Source organism: Urocitellus parryii, chromosome X, assembly GCF_045843805.1.
Source record: "Urocitellus parryii isolate mUroPar1 chromosome X, mUroPar1.hap1, whole genome shotgun sequence".
NCBI classification, from domain to species: domain Eukaryota; kingdom Metazoa; phylum Chordata; class Mammalia; order Rodentia; family Sciuridae; genus Urocitellus; species Urocitellus parryii.
The window spans coordinates 21,739,193-21,754,806 of NC_135547.1; the positions used below are offsets into that span (position 1 = coordinate 21,739,193).

At 45.0% G+C, this 15,614-nt stretch overlaps 1 protein-coding gene across 4 annotated transcripts in view; it reads left to right on the forward strand.

Annotated features, from left to right (window-relative positions):
- The window catches only part of Aifm1 (apoptosis inducing factor mitochondria associated 1), a 35,128-nt gene extending 29,417 nt beyond the window's left edge, over nt 1-5,711 (forward strand). For 2 of the 4 annotated variants that reach the window (XM_026413807.2, XM_077793763.1), the window contains 4 exons: nt 1,338-1,480; nt 3,228-3,352; nt 4,929-5,125; nt 5,463-5,709. In XM_026413807.2, coding sequence (XP_026269592.1) covers nt 1,338-1,480; nt 3,228-3,352; nt 4,929-5,125; nt 5,463-5,534 — 537 coding nt within the window. In that variant the 3' untranslated portion in view covers nt 5,535-5,709. Of the gene's footprint in view, nt 1-1,337; nt 1,481-3,227; nt 3,353-4,928; nt 5,126-5,462 lie in introns of all 4 variants that reach the window. The other 2 variants (XM_026413809.2, XM_026413808.2) reach the window with 2 other exon arrangements.
- Nucleotides 5,712-15,614: the final 9,903 nt, after the last annotated feature.

Here is a 15,614-nt window from a genome sequence, read left to right on the forward strand (position 1 = left end):
GCCCCAGGGTTCAGTCTCCAGAACTGCAAAAAATATACTGGGTTTTTTTAACCTGTAATAAATGTGATACATGTTCAGTGTAGAAGACACAGACAAGAAGAAAGGGGGATGGATAATCACCTACAGCAACCATGAATGTTTTAGTGTGTTTCTTCCCTTTGTTTCTTTACACATAAGTTTTTTCTTTGTTTTACATAGTCATGGTGAGCATACTATATATAAAATTTGTATTGTGCTGGTTTTTTTACTTAATATCATAAATGTAAGCATTTTCCATGTTGCTTCAGACTCTGTAAACACTTTAATGACTATGTAATATTCCATTAAGTGGATTTCATAGTTTACTTTGCCATTGTTCACTTGTTGGATTTTTAGGTTGCTTTGGGGAAGGCTAAATAGCCATAAAGATGAACAAGGGTTAGAAGACGCAAATACCACATCCTGCATGAAGCTGGCCCTGTTCACCCCCAGCTGGGTCGTCTCTCCCTCTGACTGACACACTTAGCTCATTGAGTCTCTACCTGTTGGAGGAACTTTACTTGTTTACATTGCCCTGTAGTCATGAATAGTGCTGCATTTTCCTGTACTAGGGTATATACTCCTCATAGGCAAAGTCCATGTCAGTTTCATCTCAGCAACCCAGACAGCATAATGCTTTTGTACATAATAAGCACTCCATAAATATTTGTTGAAGGAATGAATGAATACTGAATGATGAAAAAAATCCCTATCTTAGAAAGTATTTCTTGATGAGTCACATCTAAAAACTGGTTTCTGCATATTGAAAAGAATATTCTGCAAATTATGGTTATTAAAGAGCCTGTGTGCTAAAGACAGAATGAGAAGAAACAGACATACATAAACTGAAGCAAAGGAGATTTAGGTTGGCTTTTTGAAAGCATAGACTAGCTTTTCTTTAAAAAAAATGGAATCTTGCTGGGCATGATGAGTTGTAATCCCAGTATGGAAGGCTGATGCAGGAGGCTTGAAAGTTTGAGGCTAGCCTGGGCAATTTAGCAGTACCCTTTCTCAAAATGAAAGGGGCTGGGGGTATAGCTCAGTGACAGCGTGCCCCATGGGTTCAACCCCTAGTACTGCAGTGAATGAATGAATGAGGATATAGCTCAGTGGTAGAGTGGCTCTGGGTTCAAGCCTTAGTACTGGGAGAAAATTAAATCTCAACTATTTTTAATAATTTAGGTAGGATTTTAACCTGAAGATGGAAAACATGAATCAGTTAATTTTGAAGGGGTCCTGCAAGCCCCTAAAGTTTATATTATACCTTTAATTTGATTTTTTTAAAGATCATGTGTCTATGTTGTACATTTTTTCCAAAGGCAGGAGATGCTGCATGCTTCTATGATATAAAGTTGGGTAGAAGGCGAGTAGAACACCATGATCATGCTGTTGTGAGTGGAAGATTAGCTGGAGAAAATATGACTGGAGCTGCTAAGCCGTACTGGCATCAGTCAATGTTCTGGTAAGCTCCATTGCTTAGAACTTGATATTAATAAGGTCATAACACAGAGTTATGGTTTAGTTTCCTTGTGGGCCAGTTAGCTTCATATAGATGGCAGGAGGAGTCCATTTCATATCCATCCATTCTGTTAGCCTTCTGGTAAAAGAGTCCTGTTTGGCATAAATTAGATGAGGTGAATGGATGGAGATGTCACCAGCACTTCTGGCAAAAGAGCTCAGAATTTGAACTATAGTTGGTGATACAAAAGTACAGTATTAGGAATAGACAACAGTATGTTTTATTTTTTCTTTACTGGAACTCTAATCAGCCCAACATACAGGAAAAAAAAAGACAGCCCACTCATATGTAACCCTTACAATCAGCGATTTAAAGGCAGAATACACTTTCATCTTACTGCTTTAAAAGATGGAATACATAGAAAACTTCAGGGTTTCAGAAGCCTCTCAGTGGTTGCTATTGGGGATATTCTCAGCTGATGGAAGCACATTTGAGGACAGTCACAGTTTTATGAGTGAGCAGCAAAAATTAACAGATGAATTTTAGGTTCAACACATATAAGATACTGCAGTTAAGAAAAATACAGTTATCGGTTAGAGCCTAAGAACAGATTCCAAGGAGGCATTGGAGACTCTTCCCTGAACATACTAGTCCAGTGAGCTACTGTGGCCAAGAAGATAAAATGTAGAGTGCAGAAACAAAACAGAGTATCCTAGATTATCACCCAAAATCATGGTGATGATGTGTCTGTGCCTCAAATATTCTGAGAAGTTCCTAGCATATTAAGGGCATGATGATGATAGGAAAAGTTTTTAAGAAGAGCAATTAAAATAAAATGGCCAACTGGATAAACAGGGCCTCTTTACAGAAGGTATTCCAGTCTCTAAAAATGAAGGTGAAAGGTAAATAAAATACCTAATGAAAGCATAAAACATCTCAAATTCCAAGTTCTACAAAAATGAAATACTCTTCTAAGCTTTAAAAAGGCATTTTTACCAGGCACAGTGGAATATGCCTATAATCTCAGCGACTTGGGAAGCTAGGCAGGAGGATAGCAAGTGTGAGATCAGCCTCAGCAATATAGCGAGGCCCTAAAACTCAGCGAGACCCTGTCTCAAAAAATAAAAAGGACTGTGGATGTGGCTCAGTGGTTAAGTGCCTCTTTTGTTTGTTTTGGTACCATTCAATCCCTGGTACCAAAACAAACAAAAACAGATAATTTCAGGCCAGGCTCCATGGTGCATCCTGTAATCCCAGTGATGCAGGAGGCTGAGGCAAAAGGATTACAAGTTTGAGCCAGCTTCAGCAACTTAGCAAGACCCTGTCTGTAAAAGGTCCAGGGATGTAGCTGAGAGGTAGAGAGCCCCTGGGTTCAATACCCAATACCCAAAAACAAACAAATAAAAAAACATTTTAGGACAAGTTAAAGGAAGGGAGTGAGTAGTGAAAGTATCCCTTCCCAAATGTGGCAAATGTTAAAAGCATAAATAAATTTCAGAAAAATCATTGTATGAGTATATGACATGTATTTCCTTCTTAAGGAAAAATAAAGGCTGTTTGGGATAATCCTGATTTTTCATGGTTGTCCCCAGATGTACTAGTGGCAGTAGATAAGTTTGGCATTTCTCTTATTGTTACCCATCCTAAGTTCTTTTTGACATATGAGAATGCAGCATTGTGAAACATATGTGCTATCATATCATTCCTTACAGTCCCTTGACAGAACACCCTCTTCTATATCCTTCCATAGGAGTGACTTGGGCCCTGATGTTGGCTATGAAGCTATTGGTCTTGTGGATAGTAGTTTGCCCACCGTTGGTGTTTTTGCAAAAGCAACTGCACAAGACAACCCAAAATCTGCCACTGAGCAGTCAGGTAAGGAAACCCAGCCCCTTCTCTTAGAAGAGTGTTCATAAGTAGTGGCCTGAGTTTTCCTGAACAAGGGGATTCTGTATTGGTCAGAGGGAACTGGCAGCAAAAGTTTCTCTTCATGTTGTGCTTTAAAAGAAACCAAACCCAAAGTCCTTACTCTTCAGTGGTCTGGGTTCTGGCAAAGCATAGACTCAAATATTATATCTGTCCTAGACAGTGGCTAGCAACTGACTCAACACCTCTGTTGTTTAGTTTGTCTAGAGGGGATGAGAAGACCTCAATGATGAAACAAACCTGAAATTTTTAGGTTTGGAATTTTTTTCCCTTTTGTTTTTCAAAAAAATTTCTTCATACTAATTTCAAGAACCAGGCCTGAGAACCCTAACTTAGGACTTTTTGTCTCCCATGGGCCCTAGGCAATGAGGCACTGGGGTGAGTAGTTCTTGAACTAGTTCCAGTTCCAGTTGTCAGATCTGAATGCCAGGTTTGCTTCAGGCAGGAGGCACCTCTCTTGGATTGGACTTCCCTCCCACACAGGTCTCATTCATTAACTCCTCGGCATTGTTCCGTGACCTTGGCTCTGTGTCTTTTTGCCAGAGGTGTTCCAAGGGCAGCATGCTTTTGAAGAAGGAGAAAGTAAGACATTTTATGGATATGTAGGTCCTTTTCCTGAGTAATTCAAGTGTATTCCATACTCCTTAATTCTGATCTCTCCTGGTAAGTGGATACAGGAGAGAGACCCAGATACTTATCAACCCTAGGTCAGAGCTCCGTCCATTGAACAGTATTATCTGAAGCCTGGTGCTTCTCAGAAGACAAAGTAGCCCTTTCCTGTGCTGTGATTCCGTTTCATTCCCATACCTCCACTGTGGTTTTCCATATGGAAGTCGCTTCTGCTTTGGCTAAACTGTTTCTCTAGCATCTCTTTTCAGTAGAACTTTTGCTGTGATGGCAGTGTTCCATCTCTGCTTTGTCCAGGCCATTCGCCACTAACCACATGTGGCTGTTGAATACTTAAAAATATAGCATGTAAGGACTGGTATAGCTCAGTAGTAGTACACTTGCCTAGCTCGTACAAGGCCCTTAGGTTTCATCCCAAGACCACAAAAAAAATATTTTAAAGAAGAAATGTGGTATGTGCAAACAAGGAACAGAATTCTGCATTTTATCGGATTTGACATAATTTTCATTTAAATAGCTTCATGTGACTAGTGGCCACTGAACTGGACCATGCAGCTCTAGAATATTTCTCACAGAACAAGAGCAAGTCTTCTGCAGATTGAAGGAATCCAGATACCAGGAAATATCCATAGCATAAATTTAAAATGAGATAGTGAGGGAAGTTCAGGGTCAGACTGACCAGTGTCTGGCAGCTGGCAAGGAAGAACTTCCCTTGGTTTTGCCAATAGAGAGAGGCTGAAGAAGGCCAGAGTGCACTGAGGAACGTAGAAAAGCAAATCATCTAAAAACGGCTTGAAACAAGTCTCGAAAGACAGTTGCCTTCTAGAATTTCCCAAGCTCGTAATAACTGAAGTGTGGATTTATTTGTGTGTGTGTTTGGGGGATTGATTGTCCACAGGGACTGGTATCCGCTCAGAGAGTGAGACAGAGGCAGAGGCATCTGAAATCGCCGTTCCTCCCACCACCGCTGCAGTCCCACAGGCCCCTGTCCAAGGAGAGGACTACGGCAAAGGTGTCATCTTCTATCTCAGGGACAAAGTGGTAGTGGGGATCGTGTTGTGGAACATCTTTAACCGAATGCCAATAGCAAGAAAGGTAGGTGTCTCTCAGAGTTCTTAAAGGAAGGTGGGAAGTGTGGGTCGTATTTTACTGACTTCATCCGGTGCCCTGAGATGCATTGTCTGCCCGGTTCACATTGTGCCTAAAGCAGAACAAAGGTATAGCTTTGGCTCGGGAACATTTCTTTTTCGCTTGGGACTTGGCGGGGTAGCCTGGGAGTTAGTAAGCTGTTCATTTGGGGTTAGCAGATAGCTGTTCCCACAACTCCTGCCCAATATTTGCTGGGGCCTAGCCCAGGAAGCCCTATTGTGTGGGCCAGGCCTGGATGCACATGGAGTGAGTTAGAGACCTATTGTTACTCTCTCTCTCTCAGATCATTAAGGATGGTGAGCAGCATGAAGATCTCAATGAAGTAGCCAAACTCTTCAATATTCACGAAGATTGAACCGCCACAGTGGAATAGGCAAGAACTTCTCAGTCCCTAACAATGGGTTGGATGGGTAAAGGAACATTTTTTATTCAGCAGACTTTGTGTATATGTGAGCAAATGATCGAGACCTTTGTGAATATTTTCAACCAATAGGCAAATTCTTAAATGTTCACATCATGAAATAAAATCTGATTCTTCTAAATTAAATTCTGTTCTTTTAAAGGGGGTGGGTGGATGAGGGAGGGAGAAAAGCTGTGCATATCAGACAGCAGGCACTGCTGAAGTGTGGATTTATTTGTGTGTGTGCTTGCAGGATTGTCCACAGGGACTGGCATCCGCTCAGAGAGCGGATACCAGTATTCCCCACTCCACACTCAAAATCCTATCATTCCCTAAACTTCTCTCCTCCTTCCAGACCCCTCTGCCTACAGCATTTGACCCTGTCCTTTCCTCCAGGGAAATTTGCTCTATCTCTTTTTTTTTTTTTTTTAAGAGAGAGTGAGAGGGGCGGGGGACAGAGAGAGAGAGAATTTTAACATTTATTTATTTTTTCTTAGTTCTCGGCGGACACAACATCTTTGTTGGTATGTGGTGCTGAGGATCAAACCCAGGCCGCACGCATGCCAGGTGAGCGCGCTACCGCTTGAGCCACATCCCCAGCCCAAAATTTGCTATCTCAACGAAGACTTTCCTGACCCTTCCAAGGCTGATCCTTGTTTTTGTGTCTTACGTGCTCACTCATGGCTTCTTGGAACAGGAACCATGCAAGGCATTAACATCTTGCTTACAGTTATATCTCCAGAACATAGCACAGATTCTGGCTCATAGTAGGTGCTTTATAAATCACTGTTGGGGCTGAGGTTGTGGCTCAGTGGTAGAGCACTCACCTAGCACGTGAGAGGCCCTTGGTTTGATCCTCAGCACCACATAAAAATAAATAAATAAAATAAAGGTATTGTATCCAACTACAATTGAAAAATAAATATTTTAAAAAATAAATAAATTATTGTTGAATGAGTGAACAAACAATACACTCAGTTTTACCTGGAATAACTCCTGTTCTAGAACTGAACTGCTCCTGAGTGGGCAGAAGGACCCATCTTACAGATACAAAGAAGTGTTCAAAAACCAAGTGCTTCATGGCTAAACTTAGAGATGGACTCCTTAGATAAGTTCATGATCTCTTGACTCATCTGCCTATTGTTCCCCAAACCAGAAACCCACCCTTCTCAACACCTTTTCTCTAGAATTTATAGATGATCAGGGAATACAAATCAAAGTTTCATAAGTCAACTCATTTTTGGCATTTTAAATTTACTTTTTGGAGGGCATACTGGGAATTTAACCCAGGGGTGCTTTACCACTGAGCTATATCCTCAGTTCTTTTAATGTTTTATTTTGAGACAAGTTCTCACTAAGTTGCTTAGGGCCTCACTAAATTGCTAAAGCTGGCCTTGAACTTGTGTTCCTCCTGCCTCAGCCTCCTGAGCATCTGGGATTATAGGCATGTGCCACCACACCTGGCTTAAATTACTTAACTTTTAAAAATTAAACCTGAACTGAGGGTACAGAGCTCAGTGTGGTACAGCACATGCATAGCATGCACAAGACCCTGGATTCCATCCGCAGTACCAAAAAAACTAAAATTTGAAAAATAAAAGTCAACTCATTTCAATTGAGAGTAAATGCTTACTACTTGTAAGAGTCTTATGAATCTTTCCGTAAAGAGAAAATTATTGCTGGCCTGAATTTAAAAAAAAAAAATACTTGCTTTAGAGAATTGAAGCTACAACCAAATCCCTTCTGAACACTAGGAAAACAGGCCAGAACTCCATTGTTAACAATTAGCTGCACTAAAACAGGTTCTTACTCTGGTGGACACAAGTCAAGTGGTATATGATCTGACATATGATGTACCCAAACTCCTATGTAGAAAACTCATCTGGCATCAATAATTACTGCTTACAGGGGCTGGGCTGTGGCTCAGTGGTAGCATACTTGCCTGGTATGTGTGAGGCATTGTCGATTCTCAGCACCATGTATAGATAAATTTAAAAAAATAAAAGATCTATCAACAAATAAAAAATATATTTAAAAAAATAATTACTGCTTACAAAGATAAGATCATAAAGAAAAGATCAAATTGTGATCTACCTTGTTTCAGTGATATGTACAATTCAGCCTAATTCTTTGAGTTATTATCCTTGGGTGGTATGTCATTGTAATTCAGTTAATTCAAATTAAATGATCTATTCATCTAATCAGTGTTCATTGCCTACTATGAGCCAGGTAAATGTCATAATTGGAAGATGGATAAAACGTTGCCACTGCTGAACATAGTGGCACATACCTGAAACCCTAGCTTCTCAGGTGGCTGAGGCAGGAGGATCTCAAGGTCAAGGCCAACTTGAACAACTTAATGAGACACTGTGTCAAAAAAAATAGTAAGGGCTGGGTCTGCAGCTTAGTGGTAAAGCCCCCTGAGTTCACAAACTCCTGGTGTCAGTGAGTAATGCACAAGTACAATATAATGAGATGTGTCCATAGAAAGACAAAGTACTATGGACATGCCAAGAATAGAGCTCAATGAAAATATCATCCTTAGCCAACAACTGCTGCTAGGTTACTTACTAAAGTACTGCTTGATCTTTGTCCCCTCCCTGTTAAGAATGTACAGTGAATTCCTGTCACCAATACATCAAATCCAAAGTCTCCAGTAGCATACATCATGATCTCGGCCCACTCTGTGTGTCCAGCCACCTTTCCTATGACTCACACATAGATCTGGAATGCCATTCTTCTTCTCTTTTATCTATCGAAATCATGCTGGTCTTTCAAGGCCCAAACCAAGTCTTGCCTTGATGGTAGTGTCCATGCATGATTTATCTGATCTCTAAAAGTCAAATTTAAGTTTTCTTTCATAACTGATACATAAAACAAAAGTTGGGGCTGGGATGTATATAGCTCAGTGGTAGAGCACTTGCCTAGCCTGTGCAAGGCTCCAGGTTCAATCCCCAGCACAAAAATTGTACATAGTTGGGGAGTTACCATTGTGATGTTTTGATGCATGTATACATTGGGTAGTGTTAAGGTCAGAGATCCTTGGCGGTGCTGGAATGGAATCCAGAGCATGTGCTGTTCTACCATTGAGCTTTACCTCCAGCACATGTGTATTATTCTCTAAGTCATTCTAAAAGAATTGTAAGCTATCCCAGACTAGGGACTTTTTATTTCCTCAAGATGAGGACCACATGCCACACCCACAAAACCCTGACAAAGTGCTGAACAGTCCTTGATTGGTTGGTTGGATGATGCTAGATAACAGGGTTGACCGTAGAAAACAATCCTGTCTTGTAGCCTCTGATCTCTGTAATTCAGGTTGTTTATGGGAGAACATTCAGATCCTCATCATGTCACCCCCTTCCACAACTTGCCACTTATCCAGGATACATTTAATTTGCATAGGCCACCAAAGATCACAGGGTCTGAATTCTGACTCCACAGACTAGCAGTGGCAATTGAGGTTTGGCCCTTGATAGCAGCTCTGTGATTAGCTAGGCCACACCACAGTGCAGGACAGGGCAAGTCACGCCCTGGGAAGAAGAGTTGGGGCTTTGCCAAAATACCAAGCATTTTGAGCTCTCCCACTTGATTTCACCCTCCTTTCCTTTGCCATTTTACAAATGATCTCAGATGGCATCTTGGTACCACTTAGGGATGATAGTAGCCTTTGCCTGGCCACCTATAAGGAACAGCAAGAGATGTCCTAATATTTTAAAGCTGAAGAGGTAGAACTTAGGGAAGAAAGTTTGTGTGATTGGAAAGGGGTCAGATTAAACCTCTGAGTGAACGATGAGGTCAACATATGTGATTTTTTGTTGTTTCTAATCAACGAGGCCTGTTTTGGAGACAAGAGGCTTAGAACAGAAAGGGATGGGGGTGGGAATACACAGTGACCTACTACAGGCTGCTTCCTTGAAGGAAAACCAGCAGCTTCTCTAGAGACCCATTTATACAAAGGAACTCTCCCCTCCCTTCCACTACTACCCCTTCCCTTCCCGTTCCTCTCAAGTTTGGCTGCTGCAATATCCCTTCTGTCCCTCCTTCCCTGACTCCACCTAAAACAGAGTACCCTTGCTGCCTAGAGATTGTTGGGACTCAATCCCAGTGCCTTGCTCTCTGGGCAAAGGGGAAGTCCTGCTGGGCCCAGAGGAGAAGTAGGACTGCCTCTGGCTTCTTTCCCATCTTATCAGGGAATTTCTGGCGGGCACAGACACATGTACACAAAACCACACACAGATACATGCAGCCCAAGCCAGTGATGACGTCCCCCTGCCTGGCTGGTTCTACATATGGGTGTGACTGGGTCAGAGTACAGGGAGGGCCTAAATATTTAGATACTGAACTGCCAAGCCCTGGTTGGAAGTGCGGGATCACCTCAAAATGGACATTTTGAGAAAGGAAAGCAGTCCCTGATATTTGGAAGCTGGCCTGGTATTGCTGGCAAGGCCTTGGTGTGGCTGCCAATTGGCTTGGCACTCATATCTGGGTCTGGGTGTTTTGTTGAACATGGATTCACAGGACATTGGCATCATACAAGGTCACTGTGTGACCGTGATGCACCAGCACACACAAAAAGAGACCACTCCACAATTGTGTGAATGCAAACAAAAACATCAACATTGCCCAGACCACAAAAATGATCCCCCCAGTTTGGCTAGTCTGAGTGACTGCTGCTTCGTTATAGCTTTCGTGGTGGTCTAGCCTGCCCTCCTATCCAATTAGAGGATTATCCCTGCTTCTTTTTTTAATATTTATTTTTAGTTATAACATTATTTTATTTTTATGTGGTTCTGAGGATCGAACCCAGTGCCTCATGCATGGTAGGCGAGCATTCTATCTCTGAGCCACAACCCCAGTCCTATCTCTGTTTCTTGACAGTATCCAATCCAGAGTGAGTCTAGCTTCCTTAAACCCTCCCCCCAAACCCCCCAACCCAACTGGAATCCTATAATAAGTCCATTCTAGGACCCGCTTCTTGAGACTCCCCGTGATCCCCTATGGTGAGCCTTCTCCCTTGCTGCAATGAACAATAAGTGCAACTTGCTCAACCACCAAGCATTCCTGGAGACCTTTGGCAGAAAGGCATTGACAGTTGGGAGACAAACAGCCAAAATCTGTTCTGGAGGCCCATTGCCAGATGGAGACCCTAGGAATTTTTCTAGTCCTATTCCTTCTTGAAGACCTCATCTAGTCCCAGTGGGGCCTCCCAGGTCTGCAGTCTGTCGTCTCAGTTGGGAAAATCCCAGGAGTCCCTTCTCATTTTGGCAGACAGTGGCTGGCCTCCCAGGGAGGTTCCCACCTCAGATGTCTTGGCATTTGCAATACAACCCAGAGATGCTTCTTGGGAATCACCTAACATGTACTGGGCTTAGAAATACACACAAAAATGTATTCACTGATGTCATGTTGCTACTAAATAATTTTCTGACAACTACTGCATGCCATGGTACTATGCAAGGCTCTGGAGATAAAGAAATAAGTAATATATAGTCCCAACCTTCAATAGCTTTATAACCTAATGACAGACAAGCCAACAGGGACTATCAGTGCTGGGAGAATGATGAGTAAGTTCCAGTTAGAACTGTAGTGTCCCTCGAATTGTCTTATTGTCCTGCTTCTGTCTACTCTAGGCTTTTCTTTTCTTTCACTGACCAAACCATGGTTCTTTCCCATTTTCTGGTTGTATGCCAATGGAACCTAAGAACAGAACATGGAGAGTCCAATGCTGGATAGAGGATGGAGTTGACAGTCTTTTTGCCCAAAGAGATTAGACATCTGACTTCACTTTTCCTCAAGCCTTTTATTCTCCCTCCTTCCTCTTAGAACCTTGGCAGCCCCCTTCCCCCCCCCCCGACTTCAATTTTCCTTCTCTCTTCTTCAGGTTCCAATAAGTGCTCCCTGCCCACATTTTTTCTCTGAAGTAGTAGACCTCAATGGAAATAGCATTCTTGTGGGTTTGAGACTTGTTTCTGCCACCTACTACACACATGGCCTCCGGCAGCTACTTTCCTAGGCCTCAGTTTCCTCATCTGTACAAGGAGGGGAACGGACTAGATCATCTTTCTACCTTCAGCCCTAACCTGTGCATGGAAAAGTCTCTTGGTGCTTCATGAGTTCATGGCTTCAGTCATCTGACATCTCTAGATGCCAATGGAACCTGAAGCCTTGGGCAAGTATCTCCCCACCATGGCTCTGCTGCCTCTTTGCCTCAACTAGTTTCACAAGTTTGTTGGTTTGTTTTTTTATTTTTCACCTTGCAGCTTCTTTGAACTAGCAAGTTACATCTGGACCTAGGACTCCTAGAGATTTCACCTTGCCTTATTTCACCTCCATGGAGAGTCTGACAGCCTCAAAACTGGATTCCATGAAACACAGCAGCCTTTAGCCCCTAAAGTTTGGCTTCAAACAGATCTCTTCAGGAAGGCTTTATAGTGTGACTGTTCTCAGCAAAGATCCTACCACATGTATTCCTACCCAGCCATTTAATATTTCCCAGTTCCCAGCAAACACACCTCAAAGAGCTGGTAGGTGGACAGGTACCATAATCCAGGGCAGTTCTCAAGTTGATGCCAAGATAGGAGCTCAGGTTTGATGCCCAGCATTGCAAAAACAACAGTAAGATCAACATCCCTCAGACCACATAAGCTGTATACCTTCCCCTCCTTGCTCTTTGTCCATGTCCGTGGTAGAACTGTGCCCTGAATTACACTGACAAGTGAGTCAGGAAGCTTGAAAACTTTAGCGCCATGCTGTTACCATTCAGACAAAGGAAATGACACTCACAGCAAGAATGACAATCCATTTCCATGATTTGTTGGGTGGGAAACGATGCTTAAGGACCATGCCCCTCCAGAAAGAAAAGGGAGCTTTAGGTATTTCTGAGGCCAGCAGAGCTCCAGTTTGAAGCCTTCTCTAGCCTGGGCCTGAGGCCCTCCACCACCATGTTGAAATTACTGTTCCAAGCAACTAGTGTGGGATTCTGGTCCCCCACTCCAGTGATGAGACACACCAATCCTATGATCCTTCCACTGTCCTCAAACTAGGGGCATGAAGGAATGGGGTTAAAACTGCCTCAAAGTCACCACCATCCCAATCTGAAATTGTTCTAGTGACAAGTTCCAGGAAGAAAAGCCACAGTGACCTGTCAGGCCATAGCTGGATGCAATGCCAAGACAGTTCAAAGCTCATAGCACAGTTGTCATTCTGGTAGCACAAGCCCTTCTGAGCCCCTACCCGACCCCAACCAAACACTTGTGCTTGTCTATTCACTGGAATAGGTGGTGCTAAAGAAGAGAACTCAGCTTCAGGTGAACTCCCTAGTCTGCCCTCAGGCCTGTGGAAGGAAGGGGGTGCCCAGCTGCCTTCCCCTCGGCAGGCGCTTCCTGTATGAGGTGGCTAATTGCAAAAGGATACCTTAGTGGGAGCTTTGCCCAAAGTTGCAAACATGAATTCCCATCCCCTCCCGACAATTTCCATGCGCCGAAGAACAGTGTAGAGTGGGGAGGCTGGAACAGAAGCTTGGCGGTCTCCACGGGACCCTGCCGGATACTTCCCTCCCAGCTGCCTTGCCAAAGCCTTCCTTGGGAGCCCTGAGCCGTCCTTGTTCGCCTGCCGGGACGGGAGGAAGGGGGGCGGGAGCAGGAAAGAAGAGATTGAGGGGAAGTTTCAAGGGGTGTGCCGGGCAGCGGGGAGGATTCTCATTCTCATGAGTCAGCGGATCGGGCCCAGTGTGACTTCACTGCTTCCCGAGAAGAGGCGCCCAGGGCAGGAGGCCGCTCAGAGTGCAGGAGCAGGAGTGAAAGGTCGGAGCACCGGCGGCCTGCGCTCTGCAGTGCACGGGGCTGAGCGACTGTGGCCAGGCCGTTTGGGGCTGGGGTGGTGAGGGGAGGCCTTGCACCAGCTGGGAACGCAGGGGGCAGAGGAGCCGACCTTCCTTCTGGGACGCCAGTTCCCGCCGCCTCCGCTACAGCCTGAGTCGCCGCGCCGCGCACGTCCCGCCTGTAGGTGGCGCTACAGAGGCGCCCTGCTCACGCTGAAGGGAGGGTGGAGAGCTCAGCCCCATCGGGGAACCCGGGGTTGGGGGATGAGCAAGGGGAGAAGGAGGGTGGCAAGGAAAAGACATAAGGGACCAGGAGAGCTCTTGCTGCTCCTCAGGTCTGACGCTGGGACTCAAGAGAAGGCTGCGCTGTCACCCAGGACTCAAGAGAGCCGCCCTGCGGCGCCAGCGCCCCAGGCGAAGGGCTGGCTCCTGCGACGCTTCTTCATAGTCCTTTGGGCCACCTCCCAGGCCCCGCAGAGCTCCGGGCGGCTCTTAACTTCAGCAAAGGGATTGTGGTTTCAGGGCCGTCTTTGCAACCCAGAGATGGTGCGCTTGATCCGCGGGCAGTAGAATGGAAACTTTGAGTCGCGTCTCCAGAGCTGGGGGTGGGTTTCCCTGAACAGCCACTCGCTAGCCTGGTTCCCTTGAGACTGAGAATGCATCTCCAGCACAGGGTTATAGACTGTGGCCAGGGCTGGGGCTCAGTCTGGTACCAGGACTGGGCCTACATGACAATTACGGGCTCAGCCTGAGACAGGATCTCCAGCGAGCTTTAGAGATCCATGCTTGTCGATCGGGTCTTCCGCAGCTACATAAGAAAAAAAAAAATGCTAAGAGGCCCATCTGGGGCTCTAACTCGAAACCTCGGTCTCTGTAGTTAGAGTTTTGTGTCCTAACTAATCACAGGCCCCGAGCTCTGGAAGTCACTATGCTGTGCTGGACCTCCCATGGCTATGACCTATGGTTCACGGTTATGCGGTGACTGTTTAGTTAACAAATTGAGAATATCAGGACAAAAAAAAAAAAAAAAAACTCTGTGGCCAGACACCTCCCAGCTGAGGGGGAAAAACAGCTAGGGACTCTAACCCATCCTTCCTAGAGACTAGAGTGGCCATTTCCATGATACAACTTTACAACAAAATATATGAGTAGAGTGAATCCCTCTTTTTTTCCGTGCCAAGAAATAAAAGATACACCCTGTCCTAGTGTTCTGGGTGACTCTTCTCCCCCTCAGTCCATCCAGCTCTCCTGCTTTCAGGGTGTCCAAACCCATCTGAGAAAGTTATCTAAAGATTTTCCATAAGGAGGAAAGAGGGGGAAAACCCAAAGGATCCTAAACATTCCCAGGTTTCACTGTGTGCCAGGAGAAATACTGTCTGTCTCCCGCCCAGACCTCAGAGCCCGGGCCTCCTTCCTAAAGGGCGGTGCCCAGCTATTCCTGGAAACCCCCTCCTTTCTATTAGCCCCCTCCCCAAGGTATCTCCTCCCAGAGCACAACGGAGGGAAAGGATCAAATTGGCAAAATTCAATGCCTCATGTCCCCTCTTTTGCCCCTTCTCTCTGCCCCCATCATGATCCTCAGTCCTGAGCCTATGCCTTCCTCTGATGCCACCTTGCCAGCTTCACTCAGAGCAGGACCTGAGTTGAGAGCCCTCCCTCCAGCCTGGATCTGTGCCCTTAGAGGTGATTGGGATGAAGATCTGATTTACAAATTTGTGTTAATGTGATAATGGGCACTGACGGGGTCACATGCTAACCACCAGCCACTTCTAGCCCAGCCTCACAGCTTCAACCCCAAGTCCAGGCTGCAGGGATGGGAATTTCAGGCTGACTAATCTCCTTTGCTGGAGGGAGGGGGTGGGGGAGGAACCAGAGCCCAGGGATGATCCCAGGGTGCTGGTGCTTTAGTTCGAGCTGCTACTCCAGTTTCAGTTTCATCCTTGGCTGACACTTTCCTCCAACTAGTGGAATAGCTTTGGTTTCTCTCCAGCCCCTCTCCCCTCCCCTGCTACCTCCCTTTTGGACTGCTAGCTTCCCTCAGTCAGCCCTTTGCTTCATGAGGGGAGAGATGGGAAGATAATTTGGCAGCAAAGAGGAAAAAAATGTACACGTAGACACCCTCAGACACACAGGCTCACATACCATACCGCCTTGCAGATGCACACATGCACACGCCCCCCCCCCCAAACACAAGCATACATGAGGGGACTGGA